Genomic DNA, 15,039 nt, shown 5'->3' on the forward strand with positions numbered 1-15,039 from the left:
TTTATATGGCTGTTTGAAACCACATACTTCCCCTTGATTATGCATATCAACACAGCCTCTGGTTCTCAAACAGCTGATGTTTTATCGACAGCACAGTAGTATGAAGCAACTTAAATGCCAGTGTCTTCACACTGCCTTATGTCTGACCCCACATAAACAGAAAACCCTCTATGGCTTTTCCAACTAACGCACAAGCCTTGCCCTATGATATGGAATATCACACTGTGAATAATGAGGAACACCCGTGAAGTCGTTTGCACTGGCTCGCTGGTGCCGGTTGCCTGAGAAAAGGACAGCGGATTAAATGAGCACTTGTGCTCCCATAAAAGGGACCACTGTGCTTGGCAGATGTGTAGCTAGCCTTTAGCATTAACATTTTGTGCATGGGCTTTGGAATCGCTTGTGCCGTTTGATGCCTCTGCCAAACACTGAGGGACTTGATGCTGCAGCGTAATCTGTTCATGCAAAATGCAGATTGGTTAGAAAGGGCACAGAGACTGTGTGGAGCTTTGGACTCGAGGAAAAACTAAGTTCTCACAGATGTTATGTGACGTCAAGGAGGACCTGTAGCTTATGAAATCTGCAATGCTTTTATTGGCACTTCAAGGTATAGTCTCATGGGAATGATAATTAGTTTGCATTTTTCATTAGTTATACTTATTCATTAGTTATAATGCACAGTTTGGTGTTAATTTGTATTACTTCAGTTATGGTCATTTAAACAGTATCAAAGGGAAACGTGGTGGCAGGCTGAAAAACTGAATGCCCTTGTCAGGACAGGAAGATATTTCATGTTCCTTAATCTTCTTGAGGCTTAAATCACCTTCATTCTGATTTGGGTTGTTCAGGGGTGGCAACACAGTGCTGCGACCACAGCAACCTTCAGTACAGGAAAAACAGCTTGCAGTAAAAATGATGACACTGAGGTGCGAAGTTGGCCTGAAGCTAGAGCCCTCACTGTTGAGCAAATGTTTAAATGTTGGCTAACAAACAAATGTAAGCGAGTTCACAGGTTCAACACTGTTTTCAACATAAGAGGTCTTCAAAGTGATTATGATTATTATTTTTTTGTTAATGATAAAGAAAGCTTATTACCAGTCAGTGGGCTAAAAGATGACACAGTGAGGTCACAATATCATCATTGTTTGATATCTTAATTTGCAATTTAACTTCCCCAGGGAAATCATAAGATATGGCAGTTACAAAAACCACAGGCTGCCTCTCTTTATTGACTCTGTTCCTCTCAAACAATGTGTTAACAAGAATACCCACCTTTATTTACCTCAGAGGGCCTTTTATCGTTTCAGCTCCGACTTCCAAGCCTGAGCAGTGTGCCAGGTGTGGTGCCTGATAATGTAATGCTCTACAGATAAAACCCAACTGTTACTGCAGCCTGTAGCTCGCTTCCTATTGTGAATCACACCCAAAGGGTTACATGCAGGCAACATCCTCAAGAATCCAGCTCTGTTCCAAAGCAGGAAATAATGACTGGGCTTCAATAGAATCACAGTGGAATTTGTGCTGTTTTGTTTAGATTACATGCCGAGACATGCGAGCAAAGTGCCGCTGCTATAATTTGGTGCATTTTAGAGATGCAGAGACCATGTTCTCTGACTGGGCGAGTTGACTTTATGAGTCAGTAAATCAAAATCACTACAAGAGACATCAGTTTACATTAAGCGTCTAGGAGGCAAACATGGAAAAAAGTTACTGATTAAAACGTGGCATGAGATAACATCCAATAAAGCACTCTAACACATGTTTCTGTCGAAAAGCCTTTGTACACCAAGGCAGAAGTTGGATGCATGTTAACATTAAGCCACCTCAAAGCACGAGAAACAGCATTTCTTTTAACGGTCCTTTGAGGCTTGCTCCCAAAGTGAGCCAATCCCATTAGGGAGTGAGATTTCAAGCAAAAATACCATTTAATTTTCACCAGTTTCTACAGAACTGTAATTCAATGCTAGCTTTAACTGGTGGAGTCTATGGTAGAACTTGTTTTCTTCTACAGAGAGCTTCAACAGCTTTTGTATTTGGCTTTGGTCATTTTCTAATTACAGAGTAGAAACTGTGCGACTAAGGTTTAACAAAACAACAACCAGTCACAAAAAGTAAATTCATCGACACTCGTTCTGGCAGAGAGCGCATCGGGTGGTAGCAGCGTATTATAGCCTGGATAGTTTTGTCTTTCATAACTTCAGGATGCTTCCTCCCGTATTTATTGTGTTGGTATGTTTTTCAGTCTTGATTAATTAAATTGTAGTTTTATTAGTCTGTTACTTATCACTAATTAGAAGATGTATGTGTGCGTGTTGCACCTTCACACTTTATGGGATGCTGATTGCTAACAAAGTTTGTTAGCCTTAGTTTATAACTTAGCATCTACGCTCCACCCAAATATGGTTACATCAAAAAACAAAATGGCAGCTGCAAAACGCCAGCGGGTGATATCACAATGGCTACGTCCATGTCTACCATGTACATGTGAAGTCTCAGTCAAAGAAAGAAGCTAAAATTCATATGAAGCTGTTCAAGATATGAAAATAACACAACAGCTTGTGTTGTACATTTTCAATTACACATAATGCTAATGAGTCTTTTCCTGTCACGTAGGCCCAGAATGTGCACACATATCAGCGGTCAGCTGGTCATCAGCTCCTGCACTGTGTGCAAAGTGCAACTTTTAATAGAAGACATGAGGCAACACAAACTGATCAGTTTTGTCTTTATGCTAGTTCATTGAGGTTGCCTTGGTGTGTCAGGATCCTAATCTTCATACAGACATTCTCTGTGTTCTGTAACCACAGGGCCTAGAGCACGCAGCCCTGTCCCGGAACAGTGATTAGCATATGTATGGGCCCTCTGCTCCTAAACTCCCACACAAAAGGCAGGCGGGCCGTGTAGCCACGAGGGCCAGGTGGTAAGCAGTGGGATTTCTCCTCGCTTCAGTCATAGCCTGGGGGACAGGTGCAAACAACTTCACCTCCATGCAGGGCTGAATTACAGCTCAAAGGAGAGGCTGACTTGAACTTGTGCAATGCACAACAAAAGAGTCTGTGGATCCTTTGTGTGCTGCTTGCTTCTGTTGTTGTCTCATAAAAAGAGCTGGGGCCAGGCACAACTTGTTAACAGGAAGTGGTCTATGACTATCCTTCAGGGATGGTTGTGCATTTAAGAATTTGAAAACATCCAAAATGTTTTTCATTTTTTCCACAGCTTCTAAAGACATAAATCTTAAAATTGGATTTTTATTTTAGCCTGCTTCAATCATATTTTTACAGGTAAATATGGTTAAGACCAAGGCAAACATCACAGAGTGCTTAAAACCCCCCACTAAGTCTAAAAGATGGGTCCATTTATTAACATTAGTCAAGATCCAATCACTATCAAATCAACTTTCCATTCTTGCCCAGTCTGTCCAGAATGCACAGGAACCCTGTAATTAGAGATGTTTACTTTGCACATAGCCAGCTCAAGAAACTTCGTAGGACCCACTCACCACTTCCTCAGCCTACACACAAAGAAATGCAAGGAGAATGAGGGGTTAAAGGGATGAAGCCCATGTAAATGAGCCTCGGCGGTCTTCATTCAGACACATGAAAGGCTTCTGTTAGCACAGAGGAGAGCAGCCCTTGTCATGATCATACATATTCAATATTCTTTCATAACAGAAACCCTCCCCCTACAAAAAAAGGCTCTTTGAGTGAAACTACATTTAACACTGAGTCACATGGCAAGATTAGTAGCTGATTATGTGTGGGCAGTTATCCAGGAATACTGTGGTCAGATTCAATGTGGAATCCATGCATATGCCTTATGAAGTGTTATAATGCATTAAAATGTTGTGCTTTCTGGGAATTTCAGACTATTCAGACAACTCTGTTAGGCCTACACTGGCAGCCGACTCCAGACTTCAACTATCAGATTAATATAACAAAAAAGTCTTTCGCCAGCACCAAGCACTATGACAGAAACTATGAAAGAAACCAAAAAATAGTTTTGGTACTCATGCCTGCAATTATTTGCTGGGAAAAATCATTAATTTGAAAAGTCCTCCTGGCCTCATGGTTGACAAAGTGGCCTTAAAATAAGATTATAATATTTTATGTCTTTATTTTCCAGTCAACTGTAAAAATAACTTTAAAAGGGCCATAAACCACACTCATTTAGACAGATATTATTGGGGCAAGTAATTGTGCATCTCCACTTAAATGCAGTATTTTGACTCAACTTTTCCAAACATTAAAGACTCTTTCACCGCCTAATATTGCACGTGCACGCAAAATGTAACACTGCAGAGGCTTAATACTGAGTTATGATGCATTAGTTAAAAAACGTCAGCTACTAATTTCCTTCTTATGTTGACTTCTCTGCTTGTAGTGATTTTTTTCCTCCATTGTATCCCCTATGGCTTAGAAGATGACTACAAAGAGTCCAAAATTCCAGTGTAAATGGGATTGTGACGTAATCACAGTTGTTACAACAAATGCAGTGACCACATACAAAGCTGTCTTTGACATCCAACAACAGAAAAAGAGCTAAAGCCTGAGCTTCAAACTCACAAGAGTAACTTGTACATATGTCAAAATCTTTTGAAAAGTTGCCCATGTTTCATTTGAATAGCTATTCAAATGAAACTGTTACAGTTAGCTAACTGCTGTTACAGTTAGCTAACTGTAACAGCATATACAACAGAACATTAGAAAATGATGCAAATATTTCCTAAATCAAATAATGATTTATTGCAGAATTGATTTCTAAAGTTCAGGAAGTTACTTTGGGCACCTCCTTGTTTCCAGAGAAAACCGTGTAATACATTAAAAAAAAAAAAATGTCCAGAGAGACATCAATTACAACACCCAGAGTTAATTTTGGAAGAAAATCTCCAATCACTAGGCTTAAAGGTTGATTAAATGAACGCCAGCATTGCGTAAAGGTTAAAGATTACTGTTGAAAAGAGTTAGGTTGAGTCAACCCCCGCAGGCCTACAGCCAAGGTAGGATTTTCTGAACACCGTGTACCTGTGTGGCTTTGTCTTTCATACAGGAAGGGTAGGGTCCATGGGAGTCCCGAGGCCACTGGCCAGTGAGGTATGGCCCTGTGATGGCGTCCAAGGAAGAAGCCCGTCGAATGGCACTTGAATTCCTCACCTGTAATTTGGATCTTTCTGCTGTAAAGTTAGAAAGAACAAAAAAACAGAATTAGACACACACGCATGCACACTGGCATCAGTGCATGTCATGATGTGCAATACTGCCAAACACCCTGAGGTATCTTTTGACTCTTCCTTGCTGAGTGTGTTAATAAGTTTCAACTGAAATGCTAACATTTTAGTGTAACAAATCACTTACTGCACAAATGCAACCAGGAACATGAAGCCATATTTTGAATGACAAACCAAACCCAGTAGTTACATTTTTATCTAGAAATAAAAGGAGCATGTAAATCGATGTCAGTTATAATCAAAACATACTGCTTTGATTATAAAAAAAGCAAAATTAAAAACAACAACAACAAGAAATGTAATTAAACATGGCTTCAACTAACCAAATGAGTTTGTGGACCAATATCTTCTAGTTTTGAAAGTATGGACAGTATGATGTGTTACAGCAGAGCAAAGAGAAGGCTTGCGACCTGAGGCAAATGTAAATGGCTGAGCAGCAGTATCTGATATTATGAGAATAACCTGCTATGAGCTGGAGCAGTTAAGCACACGCCACCCACATAAGAACTCATAAACAACCACAATGCACATCAATACTGCCTGCATCCACTCTGCATTCCTGCAGTGCCACGCAGTTAAAAACAAAAAAACATGTAAAGGTATAAGCTCGAATGTGCTTAGAGACTGCATTACATTTATTAGCCTCAATTATACTTGTAGTAATTTCTAAAAAAAAGCAAGTGTACATTCTTTCTTTCATTCCCATATCAAAAGCAGAGTAAAGGAACAGAACGATGAGCAGGAAATATGCTTGTTTACTTTACTCCTTGCCTGAGCAGGCTAGGGCAAGGGCCTTTCCAACAGACACACAGACTAAACTATCTCCATGAGGCACCTCTCTCCTACTAGAACTACACAGCCATTCATTGTTGCTCTTTGTTCGCAGAATACACAGGCCTACACACCCAAAGGTATTGCCTAAGTAAGCTTACTGGGCTACAGTAAAAATTCCCTGAAGCATTCTAGACAAAGGAAGCAGGCTAAATTTCTATCAATATTTATATAGTCCAAGCCAGTGCTCTCAAAACTGGGATTGTAGTTATTTTCCATCATTTCCCCACTTGCCAGACTAGAATAATCTCCCGATGAGAAAAAAGAAACAGTATGAAAGAAGCCAAGACATCAAAAAAGTCTATCTGCTGATTTTTTTCATGGGTAAAGTAAGTGTATGTCAAATTAAAGAATTATTTTCAGGTTGAACTTCCCTTCGCAGTTCAGACAGCAAGCTGTGATGAAGTCTTTGCATTTCCAGGATGGTGAATTATTAGCTGTAAGGCAAATGTGATAACAAACATGTAGTTCTCTTTTGCAAAAGTATAGGAGAACTGTTCGCCCCAGGTTTGCACAGGGATGCGCGAGACTGGTTGAAGAGAAAATTTGGTTAATTTAGCGTGATCTACAATTCTACTCCTTTTGCGTGACAATTGGCAGGTTTTCTAAGTCATATGATAGCAAATTGAATGCGTTTGGGTTTTAGACAAAACAAAAGACAAACCTAAGACCTTCTCAGGCAAGTGCATTTTAAGAATAAATCACTAAGTTTTCCTATTGGTACCAGGCTTAAAAAGAGAGACTGTTTCTTAGACATGGTTTAAGCCTAATCCTAGTTTAGAAACCCTTGTAATGGGACACTTAGGCTTAATCCAAGTTAATATGGCAAATCTACTGAAAGTGCCAACATGTATCAAAAGTGAAAATGCACTGACTTTACCATAATTTTTAAACTGACATCAATTAATTCAAAGTATTTAGTTGAGTTTGAAAAGCAAAATGCGCTCCGATTTTTCCTTTTTCCTTTTTTAATCACGTTGAGGCACCAGCTAAAATCTTATTCTCAACTTGCACATTGATAACAAGGATAATGGATAACCTCGTACTGGACATAAGGACATAAGCATAGGGGGGATTTTTATTTTGTTTTGAGGTTTGTTTGTTTTTAAGACATAAGATACAACCAGTTAATTAGTTAATGCAGTCTTGCTCAATTATGGCAAAAATAATCCCAAATACTTGGCAAATATAAAGTATCTATATGCTGCAATAGCAGCACCTTTATGTAAAAATACATATTTAGCTAACAAATGTCTTTCAGACAGAAGATTTATTTTAAATGCACAGTAGAATTGATTTACCTGCCTGATTAAAGCAAACTGCTTTATGTTAAAAATAAACAAAAAATAAATATAAAGCACCCTGGTGGAGAGTAAATCTGAGATTTCAGGGCGCAACAAAAAGTAAAGCGTAGGGTGCTGGAAGGCAAGACGACATCGTCAATATTCACAAGATACCAGAGATTTAGTTTCAACCATAATGAGAGGGGAAAAAAGCAAATAAAAATAATCACTTAACTGCACAGCCCTAAGCTAATATATATCTCCAACAACCCTACATGTGTAGAAACAGTTATAAAAGGATAAATGGAATTAAAGAAGTCTTTAAAACACTAAAAATGAGAACTAAGCTAATGGTGAGCTAATGTATTCATTGCTGTGTGTAAACAAAGTAATGCTCTTCTGTATGTACAGTTCAGCATAGGGGTGGGCAATAAAACGAAAAGATGATTATGACAAAAAACTTTTCTTCAGTGAAAATTTGAGATACAGTAAATATCATTTGTTTGTATTCTTTAACACTTGAAGGTTTTGAATGGTCAGAGTTAAGGTTTTCGTTTATTATATACACTGTATTTAAAATGCAGCAGCATGGAGATCTACAGTACATTTATCATGTTCAGCTTCACACATTTTCACTTAGGAGTAAAAAATTTTTTTATTTTTTTATTTTTTTAAAGTGACTTGATTTTATATCTTTATATATCCACTGACGGGGAAAAATTTTTTCCCCCATATCACCCAGTCCTAATTCAACATCCTGTTCCAAAAACATCACGGCTGTGATGATTTCATGTTCTGATTGTACTGTGGAAGCAAAAATTGTATAATTGTGTGCTAGAAATTCTCAAAGTGACATGACATTTAAGACACATTGATCGGATGGCGGTGCAATCCTGAATAATAAAAACAAAAACAAAAATAAAACAACCCGCTGGATCAGGTGACAACGTTTCAGTCCAGCTAGCAGGGAAACTAATATATAATGGAGGACATTAAAAGCAAAGTGGCAGCAGTTTGGATGTTTTTTTTCTTTCTTTGTTCTTCGGGGGGGGGGGGATTAATCTCGCTATATTATTTTTGGAGAAGCCTAGTTACATTTATGATAACAGAACGTGTTGCTGTCTGGTCCATATCTGGTACTTATGTGTGAAGTTATGCACAAAAAGAAGAAATTAGCATGACTATATATATGACAGCAGTATGCAGTAGATGCTTATTTATATGAAACTTCTGCAAATACAGATTTTTTCAGTTTTACTAAATAACGTAAATTTATATTGTTAAATATATGCATCACATTGTACTTTACAAAGCTAGAAAATATTTAACACAATATTTTAGATGAACCTTATGTTATCCTACATAAAAGAATGTTTCTCACTGTGAGGAAGAGAGGGAAAACCAGAGGTTATTAATTTAACACCAGTATCTGATCATTAAAAAAGCCAAGGTATCTATATCTTACCTTAAAAAGGGCGCGGGTCTGACAATTTTGAAATTTAGCATTTGAGCATGCACTGCCATTTCACACAATGTAAATGAATAGATGATAAAATTAAGTGTGATTGACATCCGAGTTTGTAACTGTGTGCGTCTTTGCAGGCTGAGAAATTGCTTGTTAGCACAAAAAACAGTAAAATAAATTCAGATACATTAATATAATATAAACATTATTCACATCTGAGTCCAGTGGGTATATTTCACAACAAGCTAGTATGAACAGGTTTGAATGCATCTCACTGAATGAGGAACGTATGTGCTAACAAATCCCCCATTTATGTGTGTGGACTTAAGAATGAGCAACCTTTAGATCAAAGTTGAGGGTAAACTTCCAGGTGCTTCAAAATGTCACATGCATAGAGATGAAAGTACAGGAAACAGTGCAGTTGTGCTACAGTCCACCGATTCAGACCACATTCATTTTCACATTTGGTCCTACTCTGCAGTTTGAATAGCTGACAATGAAGCAGGGCCATTTCAGCACAGCTGGCACTTTGACTTTCATTGTGGGGACAGTGTGGTAAAAGATGATGTCATGTTGGTGAACCTAAAAGGTCATAAGGTGAAATATAATACTCTTAACTCTGTCCACCATCATCAGGCTAAGATCTAAAATCATGTGAACCAAAGTCCATCACCACACCCGTGGCACTGTAAGCCACTTTGGACGGAGTTTTCCACCAAATGGCAAGCATTATGTCTATGAGTGGGTTCAAAGTACTACAGTGTATGAGAAATTATACACTGCACAGACTATTGCTGTAGTCAAATCACACTGAGCTGCAGCAACGAAAGATAAAGTGAACAATTTTTGCTCATATTGAGGGCTTTTCCTGGCTTAAAAGGGGCCTTTGCATGGGGATGACTGTACGTAAACACCTGACTGGTCTGCAAAGCAAAAAGTCTGTTACTTAACGTAGCAGAAGTCTATGCATTTTGCACTTGGACATTGGATAAACAAAAAACGTATTTTAGGTTTGAGTAAACTACCAAAAAGCATGTTAAGATTTTGTATACATGCAAAAATTTTGATCTATTAACAAAACAACAACAACAACAAAAAAAAAAAAAATAACAGCACAGTAGATCTTGTGTTTGTAAATCGAGTTTTGCAGTCAGAGGTAAGCTTGTGTCAGAACGTGACAGTTCTGCAGTAGCATCTCTTTATTAACAACGTGGAAAACTCAATTTAGTGCCACATGGCATCCACATTTACCCCAAGTATTCCTGACCAATAAATGCACTGTACTGGAAAACACCTGCAAACATGTTTTCAGGTGTCTTTAAAGAATTACTTTCTGAAATGTGAAACTATAAGCAAAAGTGAAAGACAAACTTAACCCAATCTCTTAAAATATTTCTTTTTTAATTAAAGTTCCATTTTCAAAAACAGATGACTGGGCTGTCTTATTGAGTTTACTGTGATTAGAATTTGCTGATCAGTGGAAATAAATATCACCTTCACATGGACACTATTTTACACTTTTTTTTTTCAAGAAAAAAAAAATCATCTCTAGGAAACACTTTCTATACATTTTATATAGTAAGGCTGGCATTACCACAAAAATAATAATGATGCACTTTATTTCATAAAAACAAACAAAAACAAAAAACTGGAGTTCAAACCCATTCAGAGGGCAAACTGGACTCACTGGTGGACAGGGTCTGGCCTAGGCTGCATGCTCGACACCATGTTTTTACACTGTAGATCAATTTCTATTGATATTTTATGTAACAGGGCTAAGAACTGGCTTAAGGTCAAGGACATAAAGTGCAGCTCTAGAAGACGTGAGCTGTGAAAAAGAAATCCGACTATAAACCCTGCCTTGTATAAGCGAGCAGTCAGGGAACAAAATCTAGACTTTCGGGATCACTGCAGACTACATGTAAATATTGTATACAATCTTGCTGTTTTAAATGGGGGGGGGGGGATCTCAATAATGCCAACAACAATTATTAACCCTTGGCCCATACTTTTCATGGACAACACTAATAACTGTATTTTTCAAATTAAATTACACCACTGACCAGGATGCCGGGTAATGCTAGCTAACAATCTGCTGGGAGGGAGTCTGTTGTTGCTTTGGGGATCCGTGAACACAGATGGACGCTGAAGAAACAACAGCAACAAGCCTAATTTTGCGTCATTTCTGGTCATGCTGCCTCTGTGCCAGACTTGCCCTGGAGGTGAGGTTTAGGTTGCCCCACCCACCCACAATTACAGTGAACCAGGTAGGACAAAGACAAGAGTACTCAAGACTGACAGTTGTTTTGCATGACGTCAATACAATTTGTGTCACCAAAAATTGTAATTTGTCCAAATGGATTTTATCATGAAGCTGAACTTCTTAGTGCTTATGTGGGAAAGTTCAGCTAGATGTTAACTGTGACATGACCCATTAATCCGTGAATTTCTCTAGTTCATGTTGAGTGTTTTCACCTTTGTTATCCTGGTGAAAATAGTCAGGGGGTGCATATGACTGTGACACTACTCGCACAAAGCCTCGTCAACACAAGTTACTATCCAGTGAGGACATCCTGGATAATCCTCTGACACTTAAACAAAATTTGCTTAAAAAAAAAAACAAAAAAAAAAACTTAATGCTTGATTCATTGTGATCTGAAACAGGTGGCTGAGCCCATAAACTCATCAGGAAAGTATTTACTGGGGTCAGGAAGGAGAGAGGTTTTTCCATAGACATTTATAGAAGCGCAAGTCTATTTGGAACCACAGTTATTGCCCCCTGGAGGTCGTTAAAAGAATGCAGATATATCTATGGTCAGTGTAAAATACTGCATTGGTGAAGCATTTCTAACGTAACAGGGAAATTCTGCATACTTGTCACTAATGAGGTAGGTCACACAACTTCAACATTAATGCACAACTCTGCTAGCTCACCAGAGCTACTTCACAAGGAATGTGCTACTGTGCTCAGAGCTCATAGCCCTTTTTACTCTTCAAGTGTAACTCATCAGATCATTCTCTAGGCAGAACATTAGACTACAGAGAGGCGGCTATATCAGAGCCAAAATTTGTTTTACACATTTTTAAAAAAAAATAAGTACACCAGTAATTGGGGTAAAAAGAAAAAAGCTGCATATGGTACCTGACAATCAGCCAATGCCCGGAAGAAACTTTGCCTGACACAAAAAATGATTTGACTTATGAATAATGGGCTGATTAACTTCATTAATTTCAATCTGTCTGCTTGACAGTTTACAATCATAAATGTCTGTGTTTTACTTACTTTTGTAAGTGAAATAAAAGTGACAGGCATCTTTGTGTCATATCTTTATTTTAATGATCAATAACTTATTCTGGCAATCTTATCGGTTATTTGTTTCAGTTGTTTTTCCACCTTTAAATTGATCTATATGCCACATTTTTCACTTCCGGGAACCATGAGACCACTGATGTGGCCTATAGTACTTGTCATCTGACGCCTCACAGGCGTGTTTGTACTGTGGGGTCACATCCGTGAACGAGGGTCAAGCCTCTATCATCATCACCACTGACATGGGACACTAGTCTGGGTTAGAGGTTGACTCTCTCAGAGGACCGAGGTATGCATGGCATGCCAACAGAGCAGGGGATCAACACCAGCTCAGGTGAAATTCACCATGCTTGGTAAAGCTGCCCACTCAGTTGTTATTGAAGAGACTTAGTTTCCTGCCTTGCATGCTACACTAGTCAAGGCTGGAGGTCATCTCATTCAAAGAACTGAGGAATGTGAAACACGTCACAAACATTAAATTCCACACACTACTCCATAATAACTATCGTGCTGCATTGAGAAAAGAGGGCACCCATTTAGTTAAAGGTAAGAGGGAAAATCTATTAGAATTTGACAAATGGAAGTAACACTGCCCCAGCTGCTGAGGCAGGAGTAGTCACTTAGGTTAACCAAAGCAGAATGAGCCTGTTTTGCCTCAATATACAGGAAAAGCAGGCCTTTCTTATCACAGAGTGTTTCAAACACTAGCTTGACAGAGCGTGGTTAGGAGTGTTTTTTCTACAAAAACACGGGGGCTACAGAAAAAGTAGTATTCTTTCAGCAAAAAAGAAAAAGTGCACTGCTGGCCTGTGAAAGCATACTGCTACAGAAAACCGGCCACAGGGTCAATATTTGGCAGGAGAAGCAGCCAGTTAAATAAGGTTTAGTCAGTGAAGCACTGGGTGCTGCCTAAACTCTCATATGCGCCTTCACTGCATCTCCATATCTCTTCCAAAGATCAACTGGGCATGACATGAAACAACATAAGGCTATCTGCTATCTCTGCTATCCATGTGCAAGGCAGCATGGTGAGGTTTAGCATATGTTCAGTGTACATGCATCTATGTATGGAGTGAGAGTCAGTCTAAGCAACACCTGACCATTTCTCTCGCGTGGCTTCTCCTGGGAGTGACGTGGCCGCTGTTATAACTAAAATCAGGTCTTTCTGCCAATTCTCTCCTTTCAAAAGAGCAAATAAAGTAAAGGAGCCAGTATTTCACTCGAGCCTCTTTATGACTGCATAACTGCACTTAAAGATAGGCTTAATGCATAAAACCTCCTTCAAAGCAAGTGCCAGCCTGACTCCAGACTTACTTGTTACCCACCCCAAAAAAATAATATGCGATCACATTTTAGCACATTTAATGGCATGACTATACACCACACAGTGACAACATAAGTTAGGCTATCAAGACAAGTCATCCTGAATCAAACGCACGTGGTGAGCATTTGTTGACCCAGCACAGACAAAGTTGCTGAAAATCTTGTTTTTACCTCTGGAAACTGGAGAGTCTGGGGGGCAAGACGACTCCTTATTTTCGGGGGACAGTCTTTGCTTAGCATTTGCACTTCCTGAACTGAGTGTCGGACTGGAGGGGGGGCTGGAGCCCCGGCTGTGGCTCGTGGCTCCTCCGCACAGGGTCTGTGGCCGCGTGGGACTGCTCTGACCCGCACGAAGGAGCTGGTAGGGCACAGTGGCACGGATGGGGTGCAAACGGCAGCTGTTGTTGTTGAAGGAGCCGGGGGAGCCCGCATTGCTGCGTCTGACCCTCGGCTGCTGAAGCGAGTTGCTGGGGGCTGACATCCTCAAAGTGACTGTAATTCTTATCGCAGTGAAAAAAAAAAAAACACGTACTGCCAAAGTTGCTGTTTTTCTGCAGAAGGAGATGGTGGTGGGGAGAATGGGATGGGGTGGGGGCGGTAAGAGAAACATTAGCTTGTTAGCAAAAAACAAAACAAAAAAACAAAAACGTTAGCTTCCTTTAAAAAAAATCAGCTCATTCGTTCGAAGAAAAAAGTAGGTCAAAGACGTATTATTACGGGATAAACTTACCTGTTAGATACTAACAAATGCCGTCGTAAGCTGCAAACACAACATGGGCAACTTTAAAAGTTGTTTTGTAATACTTCTCATTACGTTTAATTCGTGTTTTCCAGCTCTCTCTGCGTCTTCCCCATCCTGTCCACTCACTCTAAATGACAGTTCTTTCTACCAGACTACTGGCTGCTGCCTGTGGGCGGAACACAACGCTCAATTCCGAGCGTATGATTGGACACTGGGGGTGTACAGTAACGACGCTGATTGGTCCAAATTTATGTATTGCCTATATTCTCAGCCAATTATATCTGTAAATATTTTATCGGTACATTATTATTATTATTATTTTAATTACATAAAGAGCATATAGCTCCAAAATAAATATTAAAACTTTGAATTAATAAAAACTTGTAAAATGACTTCATGACATTATTCATTATTTTGTCAGCTTCAGATGTAATTTCACACTGAGGTGAATGGCTTTTCCTGCAGGCACCCTCTGCACCTCTTTACAGGCAGTGTAAACTTAGTCATCAATTTCAGCTCCACAGGAAATTTGGACCACCTCAAAGTCTATATTTATTAGCTGTTGTCCCTATATGACTCACTTAGCTCCTTATTTTATTGTATTTAGATTGTTTTGCAATCTAGATTTTTTTTTTTGTTCTACTTTCTATTTAACTGGCAATATGAGAAGATATTTCGATACATTTTGTCACATTGTATTGCTTTATTGAGCTACTTCACATCATTTAGTTTGTCACACCCAACCAGTTTATCTTAGCCTCATTTAGTGCACCGCCCACTAATCCAGAACCACCTTGCTTTGAGGAAACAGTGCTAAACACTGCAGCACCATACCTGTTAATCTCATTTATCAAGCGGTTT

General features: G+C 39.1%; 1 protein-coding gene across 2 annotated transcripts in view; it reads right to left on the reverse strand.

The window, feature by feature from the left end:
• glcci1b (glucocorticoid induced 1b) overlaps positions 1-14,332 on the reverse strand; it is a 30,393-nt gene extending 16,061 nt beyond the window's left edge. For both annotated transcript variants that reach the window (XM_005751481.1, XM_005751480.1), the window contains exons 1-3: positions 14,167-14,332; positions 13,608-13,987; positions 5,022-5,170 (exon numbers count right to left, since the gene is read on the reverse strand). In XM_005751481.1, coding sequence (XP_005751538.1) covers positions 5,022-5,170; positions 13,608-13,917 — 459 coding nt within the window. In that variant the 5' untranslated portion in view covers positions 13,918-13,987; positions 14,167-14,332. The remainder of the gene's footprint in view (positions 1-5,021; positions 5,171-13,607; positions 13,988-14,166) is intronic.
• Between the last annotated feature and the right edge of the window lie 707 nt (positions 14,333-15,039).

This window comes from Pundamilia nyererei, unplaced genomic scaffold, assembly GCF_000239375.1.
Source record: "Pundamilia nyererei isolate P.nyererei 1_Seehausen unplaced genomic scaffold, PunNye1.0 scaffold00313, whole genome shotgun sequence".
In the NCBI taxonomy this organism is placed as follows: domain Eukaryota; kingdom Metazoa; phylum Chordata; class Actinopteri; order Cichliformes; family Cichlidae; genus Pundamilia; species Pundamilia nyererei.